The sequence below is a fragment of the Protopterus annectens genome, chromosome 15.part0 (genome assembly GCF_019279795.1).
Source record: "Protopterus annectens isolate FY-2018-M chromosome 15.part0, PAN1.0, whole genome shotgun sequence".
In the NCBI taxonomy this organism is placed as follows: Eukaryota; Metazoa; Chordata; order Ceratodontiformes; family Protopteridae; genus Protopterus; species Protopterus annectens.
The window spans coordinates 141,254,457-141,277,485 of NC_056749.1; the positions used below are offsets into that span (position 1 = coordinate 141,254,457).

General features: G+C 41.8%; 1 protein-coding gene across 2 annotated transcripts in view; it reads left to right on the forward strand.

Moving 5' to 3' along the window:
• DIAPH2 (diaphanous related formin 2) overlaps positions 1-23,029 on the forward strand; it is a 5,354,951-nt gene that overhangs the window by 2,779,226 nt on the left and 2,552,696 nt on the right. For both annotated transcript variants that reach the window (XM_044057628.1, XM_044057629.1), the window contains exon 18: positions 10,848-10,949. In XM_044057628.1, the coding sequence (XP_043913563.1) occupies positions 10,848-10,949 (102 nt within the window). The remainder of the gene's footprint in view (positions 1-10,847; positions 10,950-23,029) is intronic.

Consider the following 23,029-nt stretch of genomic DNA (forward strand, 5'->3'; position numbering starts at 1 on the left):
ACTTACCATAACTTTAGATGTTTGGGATCCATCTCGCCTACATTCCTAATAACCCACCCTCCGTCCCCCTTCCTTGGAGATCAGAGGATATCAGAAGGTCCGAATCCTGTTGTTTCATCTTGAAACATCTAACAATGTTATATAAACAAGTTGTGCATGTGTGCATGAATGCGGACAAACAAGATCTGGGGGATTAGTGGTGGTGCATCCTGGGATAAGAAATAGCTCAGCCAATAAGAGGCCTCGCTCTATAGCATAGCGTGCTGAGTCGGAGCCGAGGGATCGGCTCCGAGCCCATCAGTACAGAATGTAGGCGAGATGGATCCCAAACATCTAAAGTTATGGTAAGTACATAACTAAAAGTTATAGCCTCTGGTTTGCAGTCGCCTGTGAACTTAGTCAGCCATAGTCCTCCTGTACCACTGAGAAGTAAATGCCGAACAGGAGGGGTCCTAGGACTGAGCCCTGGGGAACGCCACTTGTAACCAAGTCAGACCTAGCTCCCGCAACTCTCAGCATGTGGGTTCTGTCTGTGAGCCAGTTGGCAACCCATCTTGTGATGTAGGGGTTTATGTTCAGGCTGGTGAGCTTGTCTATAATACCAGAATGGAGAATGGTGTCGAAGGCTTTAGTGAGGTCTAGATAGGCTATGTGTACCACCTTTCCCTCGTCTATAGCCTTGGTAACTTTCTCAGAGAAGTCCACCAGGTTTAGGAGGCATGATCTGCCCTTAACAAAGTCGAACTGGGTAGGGTCCAGTGTTTCGAGGTTCCAGTGTCTCTGTTAATGAGTTCCATGATGATACGCTCCATAGTCTTGCAGACCAAGCTAGTCAGGCTTATAAGGCGATAGTTCCCGAGGTCTGTTGTGGCTCCACCTTTGTGGAGTGAAATAACCATTGCTGTGCGCCACTCTATGGGTACTTAGCCTGTGGAGAGGCTGAGTTTAAACAATGTGTTTAGGTGAGGGGTTAGTTCGTCTTTGCGCTCATGTAGGATGTAGCCTGGGACACCGTCCGGTCCCATTGATGCAGTGTTTTTGGCTTTGGGGAGGGCTGTTTTAACCTGATTGTCTGTAATTTCAGGGGCTCTACATTCTTCTGGTATGGTTATGGGACCTTTTGGGGGTGAGTGGGTGTGAAGTTTGCGCTGAACCTGTCTGTCAGGATGTTGGCGATATCAGTCGGTTCAGTGCATTTTGTGCCATTCTGCACTAACTCCAAGCAGATCTGAGCATTGCCATTTAGCTTGTTGACATAGCTAAAGAATGTCTTGTGGTTATCTTTGTAGTCCTTGGCAATTTTTCTTTCACAGCTCGCCTTGGATGATTTTATGAGGGATCGTAGTTTCTTGCTGATACTGATCAGGGATGTCTTCCCTTCTTGGGATTTTACTCTCTTCTGTACTAGTTTCCTCCTATTGTATAGCTTGTTTATGGCAGGAGTCCACCATACTGGTTTCCTTTTCTTGGAGGAGTGAGTCTTGGTTTTGCTTGGGATGGCATGATCCATGTCTTCTTGTAAGTGCCTGTAGAATGCATTGGTAAAGGATTTTGCAGCTTGCACAGCGTTACCCTTCAGCATGGGGGCTTTGAAACTTTCCACCTCGGTCTTAAGTATCGTGAAGTTTGCTTTTGAAACGTTTTTCATGGTGGTTTTCCTGTCCGGGGGTGGGGGCGGAATGTGGATATCCAAAGTGATTTGTTTATGGTCAGATCTAACCAGCAAGGGGGTTGACCTCTGGTATGGAACACCTTTTGCTCATGTTGGTGATGACCAGGTCCAATATGTTGTCACCTCTGGTGGGAGTGTTGACCAGTTGAATCAGGGCATTTGAGCTTATAAATTCTAGGAAATGTTGGGCAAGAGAGTTTGTACTTGAGTAGTTCTCCCAGTTAATGTTTGGGTAACTGAAATCACCCAATATTAGGGTGTTTGGTAGGACCTTTATGTTTTCCAGTGTTTCCAGAAATGCAGAATGGGGGTCCTGGGACATGGTGGGTGATCTGTAGCAAGCTACAATTTGAATTGCAGTTTTGCCCATTGTTAGTTGCACGTGGATGATCTCTGAAGCATCGTGGTGTGCCACTAACCTGGAGGTGTGGGTATCCTTGATGAATATGGATACGCCCCCGCCTTTTGTATTTCAGTTTGGGTTCTGTGGCCAAAATGTATGGTATGAGTTGTAGCCTGGTAGTGCTGAGGTACTCTCTGGAGCCTTAAACCAGGTTTCTGTTACTGCACATATATCGATTTTCTCCATACTGAGGAGTGCCTCGAGTGCGTGCATTTTGAGGTTTAGACTTCTGGCATTGAGTAGCATTACCCTCAGTTTTTTGTTACTTGTGCTATTTACAGTGGTGGGTTTGTCTTTTGAGCCTTGCCTAAGAAAGGCACTTTGGGGGTGGCAAGAGCCTTGGCCAGGATTCAAAAGCCTAAGGGTGACAGGTGCAACCCATCTCTAGCGAAGCAGCGTGGCTTGTCGAGCATGTCATCCCAGTTGGACAGACACTGGATCCCCTTTGAATGACACCAGAAACTTAGCCAATTGTTGAAATCGAGAATTGTTTCTTTATACAGTGGTATCATTCTTGGTGAGGGCAGGATGCTACTCAGGGTCAGGGTCATACCTGCCTGGGCTATGTGATCAGAGAGCTCTCCCATGTCTCTTTTCATGTAGTCCAGGGAGGTACGGCTCAGGTCATTCACACCAACATGGACAATGACAGAGTCATATTTGTACTTGTTCTGGAGTGACCTGAGTGCTTGTGTTATGTGGCAGATCCTGGCACCTGACAGGCAGCTAACAGTAACCTTCTCCTTATTCAGTCTGTGAGTGGGACGTCAGTGTGCCTGACTATAGAGTCACCTATTAATAATATGTTGGGTATGTTATTTTGCCTTAAGGGCTGTGATTGCATGGCACACTGGTTTTGTGAAGTATGTGTTTCATGGTTTGTGTTTTGGGGGGGTGGTGGAGGTTGCTTGGATGTTTGCTTTGGAGGTCTCTCTTGGTTTTGCAGATATTTATTTAGAGCCTCAGAGTATGTTTTCATGTATTTGTGTGTTTTTTGCCAGTGCTGGTTTAATGGGCCTATATGAGACTGGTGGTGTGATGCAAGTATTCCCCTTCTTCTCTTGACTGTCTGATCCAGTCTTGGGTTGAGAGAGCTTAGCTTCCAGTTTGGCTGTATAATTGCATCTCTCGCATGTATTATTGTTTGGTGGTAGGAGGAGGGGGTTGTCTGTGTACATGAGGCAGTTGTAACATTGCCTCAAAATGCCCAGATTCACCAATTGGACTGGAGAGTACACCTGAAACTGCCCTTTGGACATGCCTGGATAGGTACAATGAAGTGTTTTACTGGATGGCTAATAAGGTCGAATATAGAGCCTTGTCCTTCTGTACGATACAGGAGGGTCTAGTGCTAGGGTTTATAAGTGCTTGCTATAAGTTTTGAGCAAGTGGCGGCCTGAGAAATGAATGGCTTGAGTGCTTAAGTTGAAAGTTTGTCTAGTTCCAAGGGGAAAAATTGAAGAGAAGACTTTGTGGAGCCGGGTATAGTTTTACCCTAGCTAACCGGAGCTTCCCAGTGTGCAAAACCGGGCAAATATGGTATTTATAGCAGGGAAATGAAAGAGAGAGAAATTAGCCCAAAAATAGCCAATAAACCACTAATTTCTGGGCTGAAACCACTCCTCCAGGGACAGATAGGCTGCTCAAAGCTCCCCTCTCTCTCTCAGGTGAACAGAGAAACTTCCTTCTATCCAAATAAGGTATGGGCAAAGACAGATATTTGTAACACAGCCCTGAATTCAGCACTAACCTGAAAACTGGACTATACTAGCTTAGAAAGGTGGGAAACAAGTATATATATATTTTTTGTTTTGTTTTCTTTGTTGTCTTTTCTGACACGAGTTGACGTCTACTATGTGAAGAGTAATCATCACCTTTTTTTTCTTTCTTTACTTTGTATCTTAAAGATAATGTGTGCAGTATATGCAATAAGGATTCTTATCAGTTATTCTAGGCTTCAGCAGAAAATACCTTCTTAAATTGATAAATATTTTTATAGGGTATATTATGTTACATGTAAGAAACCAGTCATCTAATCACAAAACATCTAAAAATTTAATCTGAAACACATTTAATCAAATCACATTTAATCTAATATTTCATACACAAATACTACTCCAAAGGTTTTTTTCTTTCTTTTTTTGATGGGCAAGCCACCTGCACCCCCTTACTTAAAATACTAACTCCATGGTTGCACAAACTCTGAGAAAAGATAAAACACCATGCATAAATGCAACATTGTGGGTGGGCATTAGCAAGGTAAAATGCTCGTCGTCTTTTTCTTTCAGCCGCTCCCATTAGGGAATGCCTTAACAAATCATCTGTTTCTATTTCTTCCTGTCCTTTGCATTTTGCTCTGTCACACCAGCTACCTGCATGTCCTCTGCCACCATATCCATAAACTTTATCTTAGGCTTTCCTCTTACCTGGCAGCTCCATCTTTAGCATCCTTCTTCCAATATACCCAGCATCCCTCCTCAGCACATGTCCAAACCAACACAATCTCGCATCTCTGGCTTTGTTTCCAAATCATCCAACCTGAGCTGACCCTTTAATAATACTCATTTGTAATCCTGTCCATCCTTGTCACACTCAGTGCAACTCTTAACATGTTTAACTCCGTCACCTCTGACTCCTGCCTTTTCATCAGTGCCACTCTCTCCGACCCATATAACGTAGCTGGTCCTACTACCATCTTGTAAACCTTTCCTTTCACTTTTACTGGTACCCATCTGTCACAAATCACTCCTGACACTCTTCTCACCCATTCCACCCTGCCTACACTCTCTTCTTCACCTCTCTTTCGTACTTGCCATAACTCTGAATTGTTGATCCCAAGTATTTAAACTCATCCACCTTTGCCAACTCTACTCCCTGCATCCTCTCCATTCCTCTATCCTGCCTGTCATTTACACACACATATTCTTAGTCCTGCTGACCTTCATTCCTCTCCTCTTTAGAGCATATTTCCACCTCTCCAGAGTCTCCTCCACCTGTTCCCTACTCTCACTACAGATCACAATGTCATCTGAAAACATCATAGTCCATGGGGACTCCTGTCTGATCTCATCTGTTAACCTGTCCATCACCATTGCAAATAAGAAAGGGTTCAGTGCTGATCCTTGATGCTATCTCACATTCACGTTGAACACATCTGTCACTCCTACTGCAGACCTCAGCAATATCACACTGCCCTCGTACATATCCTGTACCACTCTTACATACTTCTCTGCCACTCCTGACTTCCTCATACAGTACCATAACTCCTCTCTAGGCACCTGTATTATGCTTTCTCAAAGTCCACAAAGACACAATGCAATTCCTTCTGACCTTCTCTATACTTTTCCATCACCATCCAGCATCACTTCTGTATTGCTCTTTCCCAGCATGAAACTGTACTGCTGCTCACTAATCATCACCTCCTTTCTTAACATAGCTTCCACTACTCTTTCCCATAACTTCATGCTGTGACTGATCAATTTAATCCCTCTGTAGTTACTACAGTTCTGCACATCACACTTATTCTTAAAAATTGGTGCCAATACACTTCTGCACTCCTCAGGCATCCTCTCACTTTCCGAGATTTTGTTAAACAATCTGGTTAGAAACTCCACTGCTATTTCTCCTAAACATCTCCATGCTTCCACAGGTATGTCATCTGGACCAACAGCATTTCCATTCTTCATCCTTTTCATAACTGTCCTTACTTCCTCCTTGGTAATCCATTGCACTTTCTGATTTACTATCCACACTTCCTGATTTACTATCCTCACATCATCCAACTTTCTCTCTCTCTCATTTTCTTAATTCATCAGCCCCTCAAAGTACTCTCTCCATCTGCTCAACACACACTCCTCGCTTGTGAGTATGTTTCTGTCATTTTACTTTATCACCCTAACCTGCTGCACATCTTTCCCAACTCAGTTCCTTTGTGTTTTCAGTTGGTACAGGTCCTTTTCTAACTCCTTATTGTCCAACCTTTAATAGAACTCACCATACGCCTTATCCTTTGCCACCTCTCATCACCATACATCTCATCTCCTTGTACTCCTGTCTACTTTCTTCATCTCTCTGACAATCCCAGTTTCTCTTTGCCAACCTCTTCCTCTGTATAGTCTGTTGTACTTCTTTATTGCACCACCAGGTGTCCTCGTCCTCCTTCCTCTATTCAGATGACACACCAAGCACCATTCTTGCAAGCAAGGTACAAATGGTGCAGTAGATTAATGTGCCTTGTAAATCCTGCTATCCTAACACTCTAAACCATGCAAATATTAATTCTCCATAGCCTACTGCATTTTCTATGAACTATGATTAGATTAACTGAGTTTCATATTACATTTTTAGATGAGTTTAGATAAAATGAAATCTTAGACCAGTCTTTATATACACGTGTGCATGTCTGAAGTAATCTTATCAAAAAGATGATTTCAAACCATCTCTGTTGCATAAAGTGATAAAGCTCTGACTTGGCTGCAGGTGATCTGAATTTGGACAGCTGCTCCTGTGTCTGTAGGAGCAGGCCAGGAGAGAATGGGCATGAGCGGCTGCTTTGGGCTCGCTCATTCTGGGAGAAGGAAGACAGCTTTGGCTCATCACATGAGGGTTGCACATCAGAAGCACCAGAATTACCCAGTGTAACTCTGAGCCACCTGAATTCAAGCTAGTACAGAGCCAAAAGGAGTCTAGCATGTGCAGGCATGCTTGCCCTGAGACAATAGCAAAATGCAGGCCTGAAAGCACCCTTGGGAGGGGAAAGGTGGATGCCCCCCCACCTGTTTTTTAACATCTGCTTTTTGTTGTGGAAAGGAAGGCTAATGAGGGGTTCTCATGCAGGAATGAATGTAATGTGGGGTCCTCGTATACTCTGGGAATAGCTAGCTTCGTTTCCTCAAGGATGAACAGGCCAACTGTGTAAAGGAATGAGATTTATCTGACAAGGTCCGCGGGGGCAAAATAAAAAAAAAAAGAGGAGTGGATTTTCAACATGTAGTATCTGAGTTTTTGCATTTGTTGCATGCATGATATTATTAAATTGGATAATTTGTGGGCATTATATAAAATAACTTGTAATCACTGGAAGTTCAGAGGGGCATCCTGTCAGTATACCTAAGTTATGGCAATTTGAAGATCAAACAGAAATAACTGAAATTAATTGCAGGTGCCAAGGCAATTGATAAATGGTGTTTAATGTACAAAAACTCAATGTTCTTCTGTTGAATTTTCATTAATTGCATCATGATTTATAATTTACTTTCAAAAAGTCTGGTGATTTTACTGTCATTGTTTTGGAGGGTGGCCTAATGGTTAAGGTGCTTGCCTTACAAACACAAGATGCAGGGTTCGAGTCTCACAAGGGATAACTGGCTAGGCTTAAAATGGCTCGCAAGGGCAGTTAGCTTAATACTAATCTATGAACCTATGAACCTATGTATGTTTTTAAATGATCAGAACATCTTCTTTGTGGAGACATGCATGAATGGGCGTACCTTCGTTGAAGGTTGTGTCAGGGCTGGCAACTCGGCATGTAAAAAATCTACTGCCAATCATTAGCGGACCGGAGTTCTGTTGTGGCTACCCCTAACAGGGAAAAGCCGAAAGACACAACAACATTGTAAGGCAAGTTTCAGGTTTAGAATAATAAATAATCAGGCAGTAATATAAGCAAGTACCATTTATAACAAAACTTGTACAAACTTTAACATTATTGGCCTGGTTTTAGAATACTAACTTCTGTGGAATCTTGTACTCTCTGCTAATACTCTTCTCAGTTTGTTAAAGTTTAAAAGGATTTTCTAGTAAAGAAAATTTAAAGTTGTTCACAGATTGTAAATATCTCATGAAAAAAATGAGAACTCTGGGTCTCTGCTATGCATGTTTTCAGTGCCTATCATTAACATATTGTGGACCAGAGTCTCTGCTATACATGCATTCCCTGCCCATCTTTAACCTACTGTCGATCTAAATATCTACTATACATGCATTCCCTGCTACCATTAACATATCATAGACCTAAATTTCTACTACACATGTATTCCTTGCCTACTATTAACATATCGTAGAGCCATGTCTCTGCTACACATGTATTCCCTGCCTGCCATTAAAATATCTTGGACTAGAGTCTCTGCTAAACGTATATTTCTTACCTACCATAGCTTTACCTGCATTCCATTAACATGTGGTAGACCAGAGTCTCTGTTTTACATGTATTCCCTGCCTGGCATGAACATATTGTAGACCTGAGTCTGTGCTGTACATGTAAGCCCTGCCTACCATAATGTATTGTAGACCTAAGCCTCTGCAACATATATATTCCCTACAACCATTAACATATTGTAGAGCCGAGTCTCTGCTATACATGCATTCCCTGCCAACCATTAACATATTGCAGACAGGAGTTTCTGTTCTACATGTATTCTTGCCTACCATTAAAATATGTTAGACCCGAGTCTCTGCTAGACACGTATTCACTGCCTATTAATATATTGTAGATCCAAGTCTCTGCTATACATGCATTCCATATCTGCCTTTAACATATTGTAGACTGGAGTCTCTGCTGAACATGTATTCCATGCTTGACATTAACATAATGTAGATCTGAGTCTCTGCTATACATGTGTTCCTTGCCTACTGTTAACATTTTGTAGACCTTGAGTATCGGCTGTACATGCATTCCCTGCCTGCCGTTAACGTATCATAGACCTTTGCGGTGATGTACTGCTGTGACAAGTTTGGATATTGTATTGGCAGTGGTGCTAATGTCTGCTTGATGTTTTAGGTTGTAGGAACACATAAGTAGAAAGGTGTCAGTACAAAAGATGGTTAACACTATAAATGGAGTGAGCAGATAGTTATTTTGGCACTGTAAATGGTCAAAGATATCTATGTAGACGTTTTTTCTTCAAAGTGTGGGATACATGGACTTTTTTCATATGCATGTGGTATGGAAGAAGTGATTGCAGGGATCTGAGCCAGCTCTGTTGATTGTAACTTATCTCAACAGGGAAAAAGGCAGGCATTCAGTCATAATACAAGTGTTTCATATTACTTGCCAGTTTTATGCTTTTATTCTGGATCGGCTGTCTCATTAACACAGGTTTGAACTTCATGTTTAGCTGTCAGATGATATTATTTTCAATGCAAGCACATCAACTCACTGAAGACAGTTTCACTGAACACACACAAAAAAATTGAAAAACAATTGCCAAAACCACTTCCGCTTAGCCTCCAAAGAAATTTTTTTGCAGGTGAAAAGCCCCCCTGCACCCTTCATTTAGAAGGGCACCCTTACAACTCCTGAACTTAAATTCCAACTCTAAGGTCACACAGCAGTAGAGAAAGAAGAAAAGTTCAGCATTGGTAAACGTGGTTATGGCCAACCTACTTCACTGTTTGTTTACATTTGCTGAAATATTTAACAACTTAACTGTAGCCCATTTTGAACACAATTTCTCTGGATTTAAACCACACAACTGAGTTTTAAGGTCATCTTGGTTAGTATCTACGGATGCAGGTCAACAAATATTACAAAACTTGCCCACTATAATATTGAGTGCTTGCAGTGCGTAATAATGTGTCATGGCTTCCTTCAGTAGCATGGCACATGTACAAAATGGGTCAGGAAGTGGACATTGAAACAAAAGTCCACATGGGTTAGGAAGTGGACATAGATGTACATGTCTGTAAATGGTCTCAAAGTTGACATTGAAACACATTTTCAGCAATGTTCAGGAAGTGGACAGTGAAGTATAGGGTCAGAAAGTGGATATTGAAACCTATATCCATGGGGGTAAGGAAGAGACACTGAAATGTGTGTGAAGGACTAGGAATTAGGCATTGAAGAACATGACCAACAAAGGTCAGGAAATGAGTCCTGAAATACATGTTTACAGGAGTCGGGTAGTGTACATTGAAGCACATGTCAGTGAGAGGTCCAGAACTGGACATTGAAACACTCTCATCAGTGTCAGGAAGTGGGTAATGAAACACATCAGTCAGAGGTCAGGAACAGGACATTGAAACAGGTGTTCAACGTGGGTCAGAAAGTGGGTGCTTAAACAGCTGGTCTGGATATATAAATAGGTTTAACACAGGAAGTTCCAAAGACATGAATTTAGCTATCCTTTATTTCTTTGCATGCTGCAAGAGGCATGTATACTTTTACTGTTTTGCTATTGAGTATGTTAATTATTTGATTGGCTGTAAATATGAGTTATTTTGTGGCACGTGTTTTAAAATGGTCTACTACAAACCAAACTGCTTGCCAACAGTTCAGTACTGTAGCTGCATTAGTAATCAGTTTTGTAAGTATTCTTCTGATCTATACCTAGATATGGTTTCTGCATGCCTTAAGGCTTCCTTCTGATGTACATGTATATTTGAACATTTTAGGTTTTCACACTCAAATTCTGAATTCGTAGGCTGGATATTGGACATGAAAAGGCTATAAAATTAAAGGCAGTTCATCTTCAGAAGCAAATAAATGTGTTAAGTATATGCAAAGGCAGTTTAGCAACAGGTTGGGAATACGGCTTTTAAATTACAAATGCCAAATTGCAAATCTGTTTTAATGTGTATTAAATTTCACAAAATAATCTTGAAGGAATCGTACTTTATTCTGGAGGAAACTGTAAAGCCTGTAATGATCTAGGGTCAGTCATCCTTAGTACGTACTTTGGAAATTGTTTGGTTGCCTTATTCTATATATAAGCAAAGAATACTGCTGAAACTGTCAAGAATCTCATCTTTTTTCTCTATTCCTTTATACTGCAGTTAAAAGGGAAGATGAAGAGACAGAAGAAAAGAAGCCAACCCAGCCAAAGAAGAAAGTAAAAGAATTGAAAATATTAGATTCAAAGACAGCTCAGAATTTGTGTATGTGTCTTCCTGCATTTCATTGGTTTAAAAAGACATAACTAGATATGCATAAAAGATAAGCAAATAAGTATTTTTGTTTCCTTCGGCATGGAGTTCATTTAGGTTCCAGCATCTTAAAGATCTTTTTTTTTTTTCCATGTTAGTTGCACAACGTGTGTATTTGTTGGTATCTCTGTTGCAGCTGCTTTGTTTTTTTTCCACTTTCAATGTTGAGCTGCCTTGACTGAATTCTTCAAACTCTCCCTCTGAATAAGCATGAATATAACTGTTATTAATGTGTCTTTTATGCTACTTTTTCTTTGATTTTGAAAGCTAGTAGAAGTCATTTTGAAAATTAATATTCCTAGTCCGTGAAGTTCATGCTGCAGATATGTGCTGATATAAATGCATGGTGTTCAAACGTTGCAGATTTTGATTTGTGTGGGTAGTGTTCTGAGTAATTGACATTTACCCATAGCCCTATCCAGAATCGGAGAGTATTAATTTCTGGGATAATCTTCAAATTGCCTCTCAAGATCACCCATTTTCCCCTAGAGAGGAGGTTAGCAATGCAAAAAAAGAAGACATAGCCCAGTATTTTGTGAGATGAAATGAGTGTGGCCCTTTATTAAGGTAGTGCGTAAAAATCCGGAGTTGGGCATTGCTTTTTCTCAAGACAAAAGTTTGCATAAGATTATTAGTAATTACCTATGTGATTTCACATTGCTGCTGCCTGGCTTAGCCATATTGTTAAAATTACCCCAGTGCCACAGGGTTGCAGACCTCTGCTCTTGGAGATACCTGAACAAGTGCCCAGAACTCCAAGGTAATCACAGTTTTTGCAGTTCGCTGTATGCAAAATGTATCTTCTATGTATGCCTTTAATTAACTTTTCGCTCACACATTTTAAAATTCTGTCCTGACTGCAGTTTTACAAAATGTAAAGTTCTGTAGGTGTTGCCATTATTAACCTGAAATGTCACTACCTGCTAAGATGATATCAATAGTGCTAGAGAAACTAGGCAGTTTATCTGGCAGAGCTTGTCCAGCAAGTGACATCTCAGGATTTACTAGCTTTACTAGTACAGTGCCAGAGGATATCTCGGGATTTACTAGCTTTACTAGTGTCAGAGGAGCAATGGAATAGATGTTTGAGCCTGGGTGTTACAAGAAGCAATCTGAATGCAAATTTTGTTTAGTAGTGTATTGCAGGATGAAGTCCTTGTAGCAGTGCAAGGGAAAGATGCTGTAAGCCTGACCACCTTTAAAGCAGGTAGAAAATGCCGATTGGTACAGTTATGAGATGTAGAAAATGCCGATTGGTAGAGTTATGAGATGTAGAAAATGCCGATTGGTAGAGTTATAAGATGTAGAAAATGCCGATTGGTAGAGTTATGAGATGTAGAAAATGCCGATTGGTAGACTTATGAGATGTACTAGGGTACTAAGGCCTTGTTCCAGCACTACTACATAGCACAGGACAAGATATTCTTCTTGTGTTTTGGGGGCAGGGAGGACACAGCAGGGCAGTCAACAATTGAAACGGGGGGGGGGGGGGCAGAGTTTGAAAATGCTAGGAACAAAACAAAATTTCCAAGTGAATTCTTCTATATGTAATTAGGAATGACATGGGAGAATGTTTGCATGGGAAGCTGGGATACCTGTGGACTGATTTATATGGACAAATGAGAAAATAGCCAGTGAAGATGTAAAAAGGGGAACACAGGATACCATAAGAAGGGTAAGGTTCTGGATCTAGCTGATGTGCTTCTCTGTTTTTGAGAGAACTCACAGATTTGGGAAAATACTGGGTTAGGTTAACAGAATTAAACAGCCCATAGAAAGTGGACTTGGTGTTACATGACTCAAGCTTGCAACAGTAATCCTCTTCTGTAAATGTGAGGATAGAAAAAAAAGACTATGAAAAATACTTAAGGGACCTGTCTCCTCACGCAGACATATATGTTCCATTTAAAAGTGATCTGACTCTCTTTCTCTGGGAAAGGTCTGAGATGGACAAAGCAAGACTTGGTATGTGATGTAACTACAGTAAAGCAAGGTGTTCAACACGGCACTTCACAGGAGAGGGTTACAGAGCACGTGATTGAGGTCCATAACACTAGGCATAATTGGACATTGGCTAAATTGCAGAAGATGGCAGTAGTTACAGATGTGGTAAATTTTGAGATATCACAAACTTTAGGCATACTTGAGATACACTAATGAGACTTCTTTTGTTTAGAACATTTGTGTCTGATGTTTCACTCTGCTTACACAGTAACAACCTGTTCCCCAATAAATGTAATAATTAGGAGCATTGTAACAGGTGAAGGGGGGGCTTCAATCAAGACTCGTGTGTTTAGAGGACGGGGCAAATAAATGGCTTTGGGGATTTACTACAAAAAATACATAAAGTTTTGACTTTGGAGGAGAGAGCTTACAGAAGATAATACTAGAAATGTTACCATAAGGAGCAGAGAGGTTGAGAATAATTTGGGGGTTATAATTACTTTGCAAATATGCAGTAGAGTGCAAAAAGCTAAGGCAAAGACTAATGAAATGATACGACATCTAGCTACAGGAGTATCATAATGATGCTGAAGCCATACTTTGTACATGCTATGGTGAGGCCATGCCTGGAGTATTGCCCCCCTCTGACTGCCATACAGAGAGAGGGCGATTAAGGTCGTAGTGAATGTGCATACAAATGGACAAGAAAAAAGTGAAATGAATGGATGATGGTTTATATGAGAGTTTGGAATGTACTTAGGATCATAGGAGATTACTAGGCTACGGACGTGGAGATCATTTTAAGCCTAGCTGTTTCATCCCAATGTAATACTATGAAAATGCTAGTCAGTACCCAAGATTACATTTAGTGATGACTGCCCATGTCCAGGAGGGTTGTGGGCACTCTCCCTGGTAAGAATTTACAGTGCCCCATCCACTCGTCCAGGTTCCTCTTGAACAGCATCATTGAGATGCTCTGTTTCACATGAATTGGTAGCCTGTTCCAAAGACACAGCAGTTGCTGGTTGCTAAAACTGTCCCTCCAGCATGTTGTATTTAGGTCGTAGGCTATATTCATTAGATTTGGGTCCTGGATTGCTCTGTAGCTCAGGCACTTCTCCCCTAAGAAGTCTGTACAAGACAGAGTATAGTAACAGGGACTTTAGTTGGTCTGTGTAAGGCACATGCTAGAGGCCCTTAATCATCTTTGTTAGAAAACTTTGAGGTCTGTCCAGTTGCTGCAGGTGCTTTGCATGGTACATGCCAAATGGGGCATTATACTCAATTATGGGCTGGATTAGTGCAGAGTATAGTGGGGTTATAACCTCTATTGCTGCTGAGGTGATGCCTTTACTAATCAAGTGTGCCACGTAGAAAGCCTTCCTTACTACAGTAGACACACGGTGGTCAAAGTTAAGGTTGCAGTCTACTTGTGATCCCAGGTCCCGTATCACTTCATCGGTACTTAGGGAATTGTTGCTGATTTGATAGTGTGAAGGGATATTGTGTCAAAGGGAATGATGATGCATTTCTTTGCATTCAGATTTACACCATGACTAATACACCACATTTGTCTACGTGAGACCCTCATGGAGTATACTTCATTTGGGGATTCAATGATTACACCTAGTTTGCAGTTGTCTGCAAACTTGGTCAGCCACAACCCCTTAGTTTTGACCTGAGCTTCTGAAAAGTATATACCAAACAGTAGGAAACCCAGCACTGACCCCTGTGACACCCAGATGGTGCCAGGTCTGCTGGTTGATGTGGACTCACCCACTTTGATAGTGTGTGTCCGGTTTGTTAGCCATTTGGCAACCCATCTTACAAGGAAGGGGGTTTACATTCTGTTTGCAAAGTTTATCAGTAATGCCTGAATGTGGGATTGTGTTGAAATCCTTTGCCAAGCCAAGGTATGGTGTGTGCACAGATGTGCATACATCAACGGCCGTAGTCACATTTTCAAAGAAGTGCGCCAGATTTCACAGGCAGGATCTGTCCTTGAAACCAAATTGGGTAGGATCCAGAGTTTGAATGTCGCCTATGTCTTTGTTTATGAGGTCCATAATTATACGTTCCATGGCCTTACAGATGAAGCTGTCCAGGCTTATGGGTCTGTAATTTAATGGGTCTGTTGCTAAGCCACCTTTATGTAGGGGAATAACTATTGCTGTTCTCCATTCCACAGGAAGAAAGCCTGTGGTTAGGCTATGATTGAAAAGGGTACTTAATGATGATGCTAGTTCATGTTTTAGCCTGTTTAGAAGATGGGCTAGGATGTCATCTGGTCCCATAGAGGCTGTGTTTTTTTGTCTTGGATAAGGCTTTGAGGACCTGCTCTTCAGGTATGTAGGGTGGGGAAGTTTGGGCAAAGGTTTTTGATAAGTTAGGAGATAAGGGAGTGAAATTTTCACCAAACCTATCCATTAGCAGGTTTGCTAGCTCTGTGGGGTCAGTAAATGTGAAACCATTGGTCACTAGTTATGCGCATGCTTGGATCCTACCTTTTGGGCCACGTACACAGCTGTAAATGGTGTTATTGTTTTCCTTGGCTGTACTTGCTAAGTTTCTCTCAAAGGAGCCCTCAGAAGATTTGACAAGTTCTGTTATTTGCCTGTTGAGGCTGAGGAGGGTGCTGTCCCATTGTTGGGGCCTTGCCTTTGTTTTCTTAGACAGCACCTTTTTGCATTTATTGTAAGGTTTGTCAATGCTGGATGTTCACCATGGCAGATTTTTACTTTGGGCTGTAGCGTTGATTCTTTCTGGTACAGCCAAGTTTATACACTTATGGAAGTGATTGTACAGTGCTTTAGTGTAAGCTTTGGGGCAGTTACCACTTCCAGCTTGAGGTGAGACTTGGAATGTATTTATACCTTTGCCTGGGAGGGTATAGTTTGACTTGAAGTGTTTTAGTCTGATTTCACTCTTTGTGAGTGATGGTGTTAGTGTCAGCTCAAAGGTGACTGTTTTTATGGTCAGATTTAACTGAGTGTCCGACAGTTGTGGCAGTGCACTGTTTGACTTGTTAGTGAGGACCAGATATAGAATGTTTATTCCTCTTGTTGGAGTATGAACAATTTGTTCCAGGGCATTTGAATTAGCAAAATCAAGGAGTTTTCGCACTAGCAAGTTAGGGTTAGTGTAGGTCTCAGTTGATGGTGGGTTAATTGAAATCCCCCATAACCAGAGTGTTTGGTAAAATTTGGATTGTCTCCAGCTTGGTCAAGAAGGCTTCATGGGCATCATGACCCATGGAGTTAGATCTATAACTGGCTATGACTTGAATAGGGGTCTTACCCAACGTAACCTGGACTTGGGGTAACTCCATGGAGGCAGTATTTTGATGTAGCTCACTGGTTGGTGAGAAGATGCATTGTGATGGGAAGTCAGCTGGATTGCACAGACTGGAGTCTTTCTTCTATCAGCATGTGTGTAGAATTTATATATAAATATATATATATATATATATATATATATATATATATATATATATATATATATATATATATATATATGGGTCCCGTACAGAAAGCCGAAACCATATGACCGACGCCATATGGTCGATGTTCAGAAATCGAGAATGGGGAAATGCTGTCTCCCAATAGTGCGGAATGGGGTACATGGGGGCATAGCCCCCCTGCTAGCACAAAAAAGGACATTTTATTTTACTTTTTTGTGAAGTTATGGCACTGTCGATATTGTGAGTGTCGACCATATGGGTGATGGTGTTCTGTCGGTGTTTTGTAGGTGATCCATATATATATATATATATATATATATATATATATATATATATATATATATATATATATGCGCGCTATATACAGTATATGAGCTGATTTCCTTATCACAATCTCCCATACTTAGTTTCCTTTTCAGATATTAAGCAACAGAATTATGTTTTCTATCTTGTGTGTTCTGCTGGCAACTGTCTGTGCTTTCACCTTTTGCAGTTCTCAGCCCACCAAGTCTTGGTCACACTGATGTGTGATTTCACTGTCTGAAAAACATTGAGCTTTTGAAATCCCTGGCAGAACCCTGTGGGAGTTTTACTCAAGTTAAGCTACCCGAATGTTACACAGTACAACAGAATAATACAAATGTATTGTGGTGGTTGTATGAACTGCTAGATGGTAGTTCTTATTTTATCAAGCACGATACTACTTCATTCCTTTCCATTCTACAGGTTTTACAGGACATGACCTGTCATAGCTGGACATCTGCTGGATTTCTACAGAGGTCAGACTACCTGTGGGCTTTACTTCTGCTCTCTTCCCAAGAAGCTTCCTCTACATAGGCTAAACATGATTTGCTCGATGTTGAGCTAAACTAGGCATTTATTTTGTGTTGCCCTAAATCTTGCTGGTTTCCACTTCTGTTTATTTTCCTAAAAGAAAGTGGCATTTTCTAGCATTACAGGATGTGTGAGCAGCAGTATTAAACTGGATCCATTGATTGCTTTTGTCTTATACGTACATGTACATGAGCTGAAAAGGGAGGATTAGAGTCTTTACATGTGCTAGATACTACGGATACCTTTTACTCTTAAAGGTTGTACAATCTATCAACAACATATCGACTGTCATTCTCTCCTCATTTGAAACAGAACCATTAAAAAGGAAAAAAAACAAAACTGATGTCCACTTGGTATGGTTTTTTGTCCATTACATGGACTTATTCAGAACCGCTCACTATTCAGCAAGGGCATGTATGCCCTACTTAAGACAAAAATATAAACTTGTTAGTTATTACAAATTAATGCATGTTTACTAAGTGAATTAATTTTAATTTTTCTCCTAGTGTCACCAGTCACTAATATGTTTACTGATTCTTGCATTTAACTTTGTCTGTTTTCCCAACATAAAATCCTCACAAGAGAGGCAGTTAGCAGTGTACACTATTCCAGTGATGTGTAATTATATCATCCTTGGCATGGTAGAGACTAAAGGTACCCACTTACTGTCACATAGGATGTCAGTCATTTATATACTTACAAAATTTGCAGTGCCCACATTTCCTCATATAACCATAGAAACTTCCTTTTTATTGATTTTTAACCATTTTTTAATATTTTAATATTCCTATTCCTCCAATAGGTTAAAATTTGGTACTTGTCCTAACAATTCCTATATAGCAGAATTAAATGAATAGCCCCAATTCCTTTTCAAAAGGGGCACAATGCTGCTAAGATCACAAGAAGTTGTCAAAAGCATGGATTTCACGTTACTATCGTTTATTGATTTCTTTATTAAAAATCTGATATCATCCATTAATAAAAAACAGAAGCAGAGTTTTTATCCCTTACTTCTTCTCCTGGAGTGTCTGTTATCCACTGAAGAAGGCTATGTTAAGCCGAAACCGGTATGGATTTTCTTGATGTCTAGGTTCCAATAAACTTTGGGATTTTTTACCATCCTTTATTGCTGGCTTTTTTCTTTTGGACTTTTGGAGTTTTTGGCCGGGCAAGGGTCCTACATGCATCTGTATTTTTGTACTCTGTATAACTTTCCAGAAATGGCTTCGTTAAGCCATCCGACTACCGATATTCTGAAAAATGTAAGGATAAAGACAGAGACGGACCACATAGGTCCAAAACTGCCGACGATGCTTCCATTAAGCTATTCGCCAGTTCGCCGGTACTCAGTGAGGCACTTTTGCAGCCCCTGATACCCACTACTTCAAATTCACAGGCCTCTACTGAAACCCATTTGGAGTCCAGTATGCCACGAGATGATTCTGGAACCTGCGGATGTCTCTACCATGGATGAAGCTGGAGCCGCTATGCAGGCACCAGCTTCTGAGGGAGTACTCAGGCCTACAGACTTGCATGTTAAACTGACATCATCTTCTTCATCTAGGCCTAAAACTTGCAGCACGCCTAGGAAACCGACTCCCAAACTGCACGGTCAGGCCCATATGCCTAAAAAACAAGTGCTTAGACTGGCTGAAGACCTTATTACCTTAATTAGGGGAAATCATCCTTCCCCCTCTAAGAGATCTAGAACTGATTTTCCTTCTGATTCTTCTTATCAGGAATCTGATATTTCTGTTTCTTCTGATTACCAGGATTTGCCCTTATCTAACTATAGGGATTATGATGCAGAGAATTCCATTCCCTCTGCTTTCCCTCCAGAAGATTTTTCTTTTGGTGAAACCTTGCATACTCTTAGGGAGCATTTCCGCTGGGAAAGCCAGGATTTCTCTGACTCCAAAAAGAGGCTTAGGGAATTCTTACTCCTTCCTCAACACAGGCCTTTAGCTATCCCTCCTGTTCTGGACATTGTAGATGATGCTTTCCTGGAATCTAGCCTTTCCCCAGACACCTTACCTCCAGCTCCCAGTAAACCTGACCGGTATTACAGAGTACCTGACTCTCACAAGTTCTAAATCTATGCAAACTGTTAAAGAATTCCTGCAAGCACAGCCTCCCAGATTTAGTAGGCATTGGCCTTCAAAGAATTGGTTCTTTCCAGTCTCTTTCAGCCCCTCTCAGTCAAACCCAGGAACAGCAGACCACCTAGATTACAGTCTCAGGCTACGCACAGGCCTAAGCAGTGGGGGGCTCCCACTTCCAAAGCAGGGAGTAGTAAGACACCCCCATATGGAAAAATGGCACAATGACTTAACCTTAACCCTTCCAATCTCTGCTCAACTGCCTGCTCCTTTAGGAGGAAAGCTCACCCTGCATGCAAAAACTGGGAACTCATTACCCAGGACAAATGGGTTTTGAATATAGTTTCCCAAGGATACAGATTCCACTTCCACACCCTACCAACCCCAAACAGTTGGCCAGACCTACCCCCAAATCAGTGGGCAGAGGCCCAACAGTAGGTTCTCTATTTTCTAAGTATCAGGGCTATTCAACCTGTCCCAGCAAAAGAAAGGGGACAAGGTTTTTATTCAAGACTTTTCCTGGTACCCAGAAAGGACAGCTCCTGGTGTCCTATCCTGGACCTCTCTATTCTAAACACCTTTTTGGTAATTCCAAAATCAAAATGCTAACACTTCAACAGCTTCTTCCTGTGCTAGGCAAAGATGCCTGGTTGGCAACCTTAGACTTAAAGGAAGCTTATCTGCACATTCCAATAAGCGAGTCTTGCAGGAAATAACTACGCTTCAGGGCAGGCTCCATGCACTATCAGTTCTCTGCACTTCCCTTTGGCTTATCTACTGCACCCAAGGTATTCACAAAGTGTCTAACTCCAGCCATTGCATCTTGCAGGCAGAGAAATATTTATATATACCCATACTTTGATGATTGTCTGATTCAGGCAGAAAGCCAGGACTTGCTTTTAAAACATCTGGCATTTGTAAAGACATTTCTAACCTCACTGGGTTACACCATAAACGACAAGAAATCTTACCTAGTACCCTGCCAACAGATTGTATTCCTGGGAGTAAGCTTAAACACAACTTCCCAGATGGCTTTCCTCACTCCAGAGAAGCAAGTTTATTTGACAACCTATTTCAAACTACTGGCCACAAAGACCCAGCTATCTGCAAGGAAAATTCTGCAACCCCTGTGGTTTATGGCCTCTTGCATTCTACTAATTCCATGTGGAAGACTGCATATGAGGAAACTACAATGGTATCTAAAAAGCCTATGGAGTCAACATTCTCAGAACCTGGAATCAATGATTCCTATCATTCCTTGTATAAAGATAGAGTTCCTTTGGTGGGCAAAAGCGTGCTACCACAACAAGGGGCTTCCTTTGACTCTACCCCCTGCCACCCAAACCCTAACAACAGATGCATCAGACTATTCATGGGGGACTCACTTGGCAGGGTAGTGCATTCAGGGCAAATGGAACCAGAGACAGATGCACCTGCATATCAACCAAAAAGAAATGTTAGCTGTACAGAATTCCCTGACAGTTTTCAGACCACATTCGTCCAGGACAATTATTGGTAAAGACAGACAACACCACAGTTATGTGGTACATAAACAAGCAGAGGGGAACCCACTCGTGCCCTCTCTGTAGACTAGCCATGGCTCTGTGGAACACAGCCTTGAGCTACCAAGTGCACCTACAGGCTCAATTCCTGCCAGGCAAGCTAAATTCTCTGGCAGATGACCTAAGCAGAAATCTCATGGACCCACACTAATGGAAACTGGAACCAAAATCATTCAACCTCTTGAAGAACAAATGGGGGACTCCAGAGATAGACCTGTTTGCATCCCCTCAGAACTACCAATTAGACAAATTCTGCAGAAGGACTTCCCACAGTCAAGCTTGGAAAGTGGATGCCCTGTCCTTTACCTGGGAAAGCCTGTCAGTTTATGCCTTTCCCCCTCTGCCTGTCCTCTCGAAGGTTCTGCTAAAGATCAAACAGGACAAGCCAAGGACAATACTGATTGCACCAGACTGGCCATGCCAACACTGGTACCCCCTCTTGCACAGTATGACACTGCTGGAACCATGGCACCTGCCTCAGACCCCTTCCCTGCTGTCCCAGCAGGCAGGCCAGATTCTGCACCCTCAGCTTCAAACCCTGAACCTTGCAGCCTGGCTAATTCCTTGAGCTTTCCAATAGCATCCCTCAGTAAACAGGTGCAAGATGTCATTCTGGAGGCAAGGAGGCCTAGTACTAGAAAATCCTATGCTGAAAAGTGGAAAATATACTGTTCCTTGTGCCAGACTCAGGGGATGGGCACAAAGGTGCCCAGCTCTTTTCATATACTTCAGTACTTAACAGAAATCGTCCACAAGGGCCTATCCTTCTCATCAATTAAAATACGCGCCTCTGCCATTTCAGCGCATTGTAATACTGAACCACCCCTCTTCTCTCACCCCCTGTTAAAGCAGTTCCTCAGAGGGGCCAAAAATTTAAAAACCCCCAGGAGAGCCCCTACTCCAACCTGGGACCTTAACTTTGTATTGGAAAATCTCACTCTCCCTCCTTTTGAGCCAGCTGCAACTGCAGAGTTGAAACTCCTTTCTTGGAAAACAGCCTTCCTTCTAGCCATCACTTCAGCTAGAAGAGTGTCTGAATTACAGGCCCTCATGGCAGTGGAGCCATTCATAATCTTCCATGCAGACAAGGTTTCCCTCAAGACCAATCCTTCCTTTATGCCCAAGGTAGTGACTAGTGTGGCCCTTAATCAGTCCATTCATTTACCTACCTTTTTCCCGAATCCACAAAACAAAGGAGAATGAATAATGCACTCTTTGGATGTGCACAGACAACTTAGATTTTATTTGGACAGGACTAAGCTTATCAGAAAATCTGAACAGCTGCTAGTTGGCTTTGCTGCAGGGGCAGAGGGGAAGGCCATTTCAAAGCAAACCATTTCTAAATGGATAGCCCATTGCATTCATTTCTGCTGTAAGCACCATGGAAAACCTATCCCACAGGGGATAAGATCACATTCCACTAGGGCTGCATCTACATCTGCAGCCTTTTTCGGAGGAGTCCGTACCAGGGACATCCTAGAAGCTGCTACCTGGAGCTCTGTACATACCTTCACCAAGCATTACCACATGCCTGTTTTTTCTAAATCCAGAGCTGGTTTTGCCACTGCAGTCTTGCAGGGCTTAATAGCTGGCCCTAATGCCCTCTAACTTCCTCTTCCCTTGCTTAGCTTTGGGAGTCAACCCAAATGTGATGACTGCAACAGTGAAACACGAAGAACATAGTACAGTTGTGTACACTTACCATAAATGTAGATGTTTGAGTGCATTCACTGTTGCAGTCCTGGTTACCCTCCCTCCAGCCCCCTGACTTCTCTTGGCTCTACTTTTCCTTCTTTTTTGGTGTATTTAAGCTTTCTGGTGTATTTGCTTTTTGATGGAGAGATATCATAACATATAATTGCTTCCCATTGTAGGGGCACCTGACATCTGGGGCAAGAAAAACTAATGTAATGGCGTCAGCTGCATGTTTTATACCCCTGACTACCTGACGTCATGGAAGAAGAGACAGCATCCAACGCAGGAATCCAAGACTCTGGTATTCAGGCCAGCTGAGGGCTACCTGCAGGCAGATAACCCAAATTTGATGACTGCAACAGTGAATACACTTGAACATCTACATTTATGGTAAGTGTACACAACTGTACTTACTGCAACCTAATTTGCACCGATTTT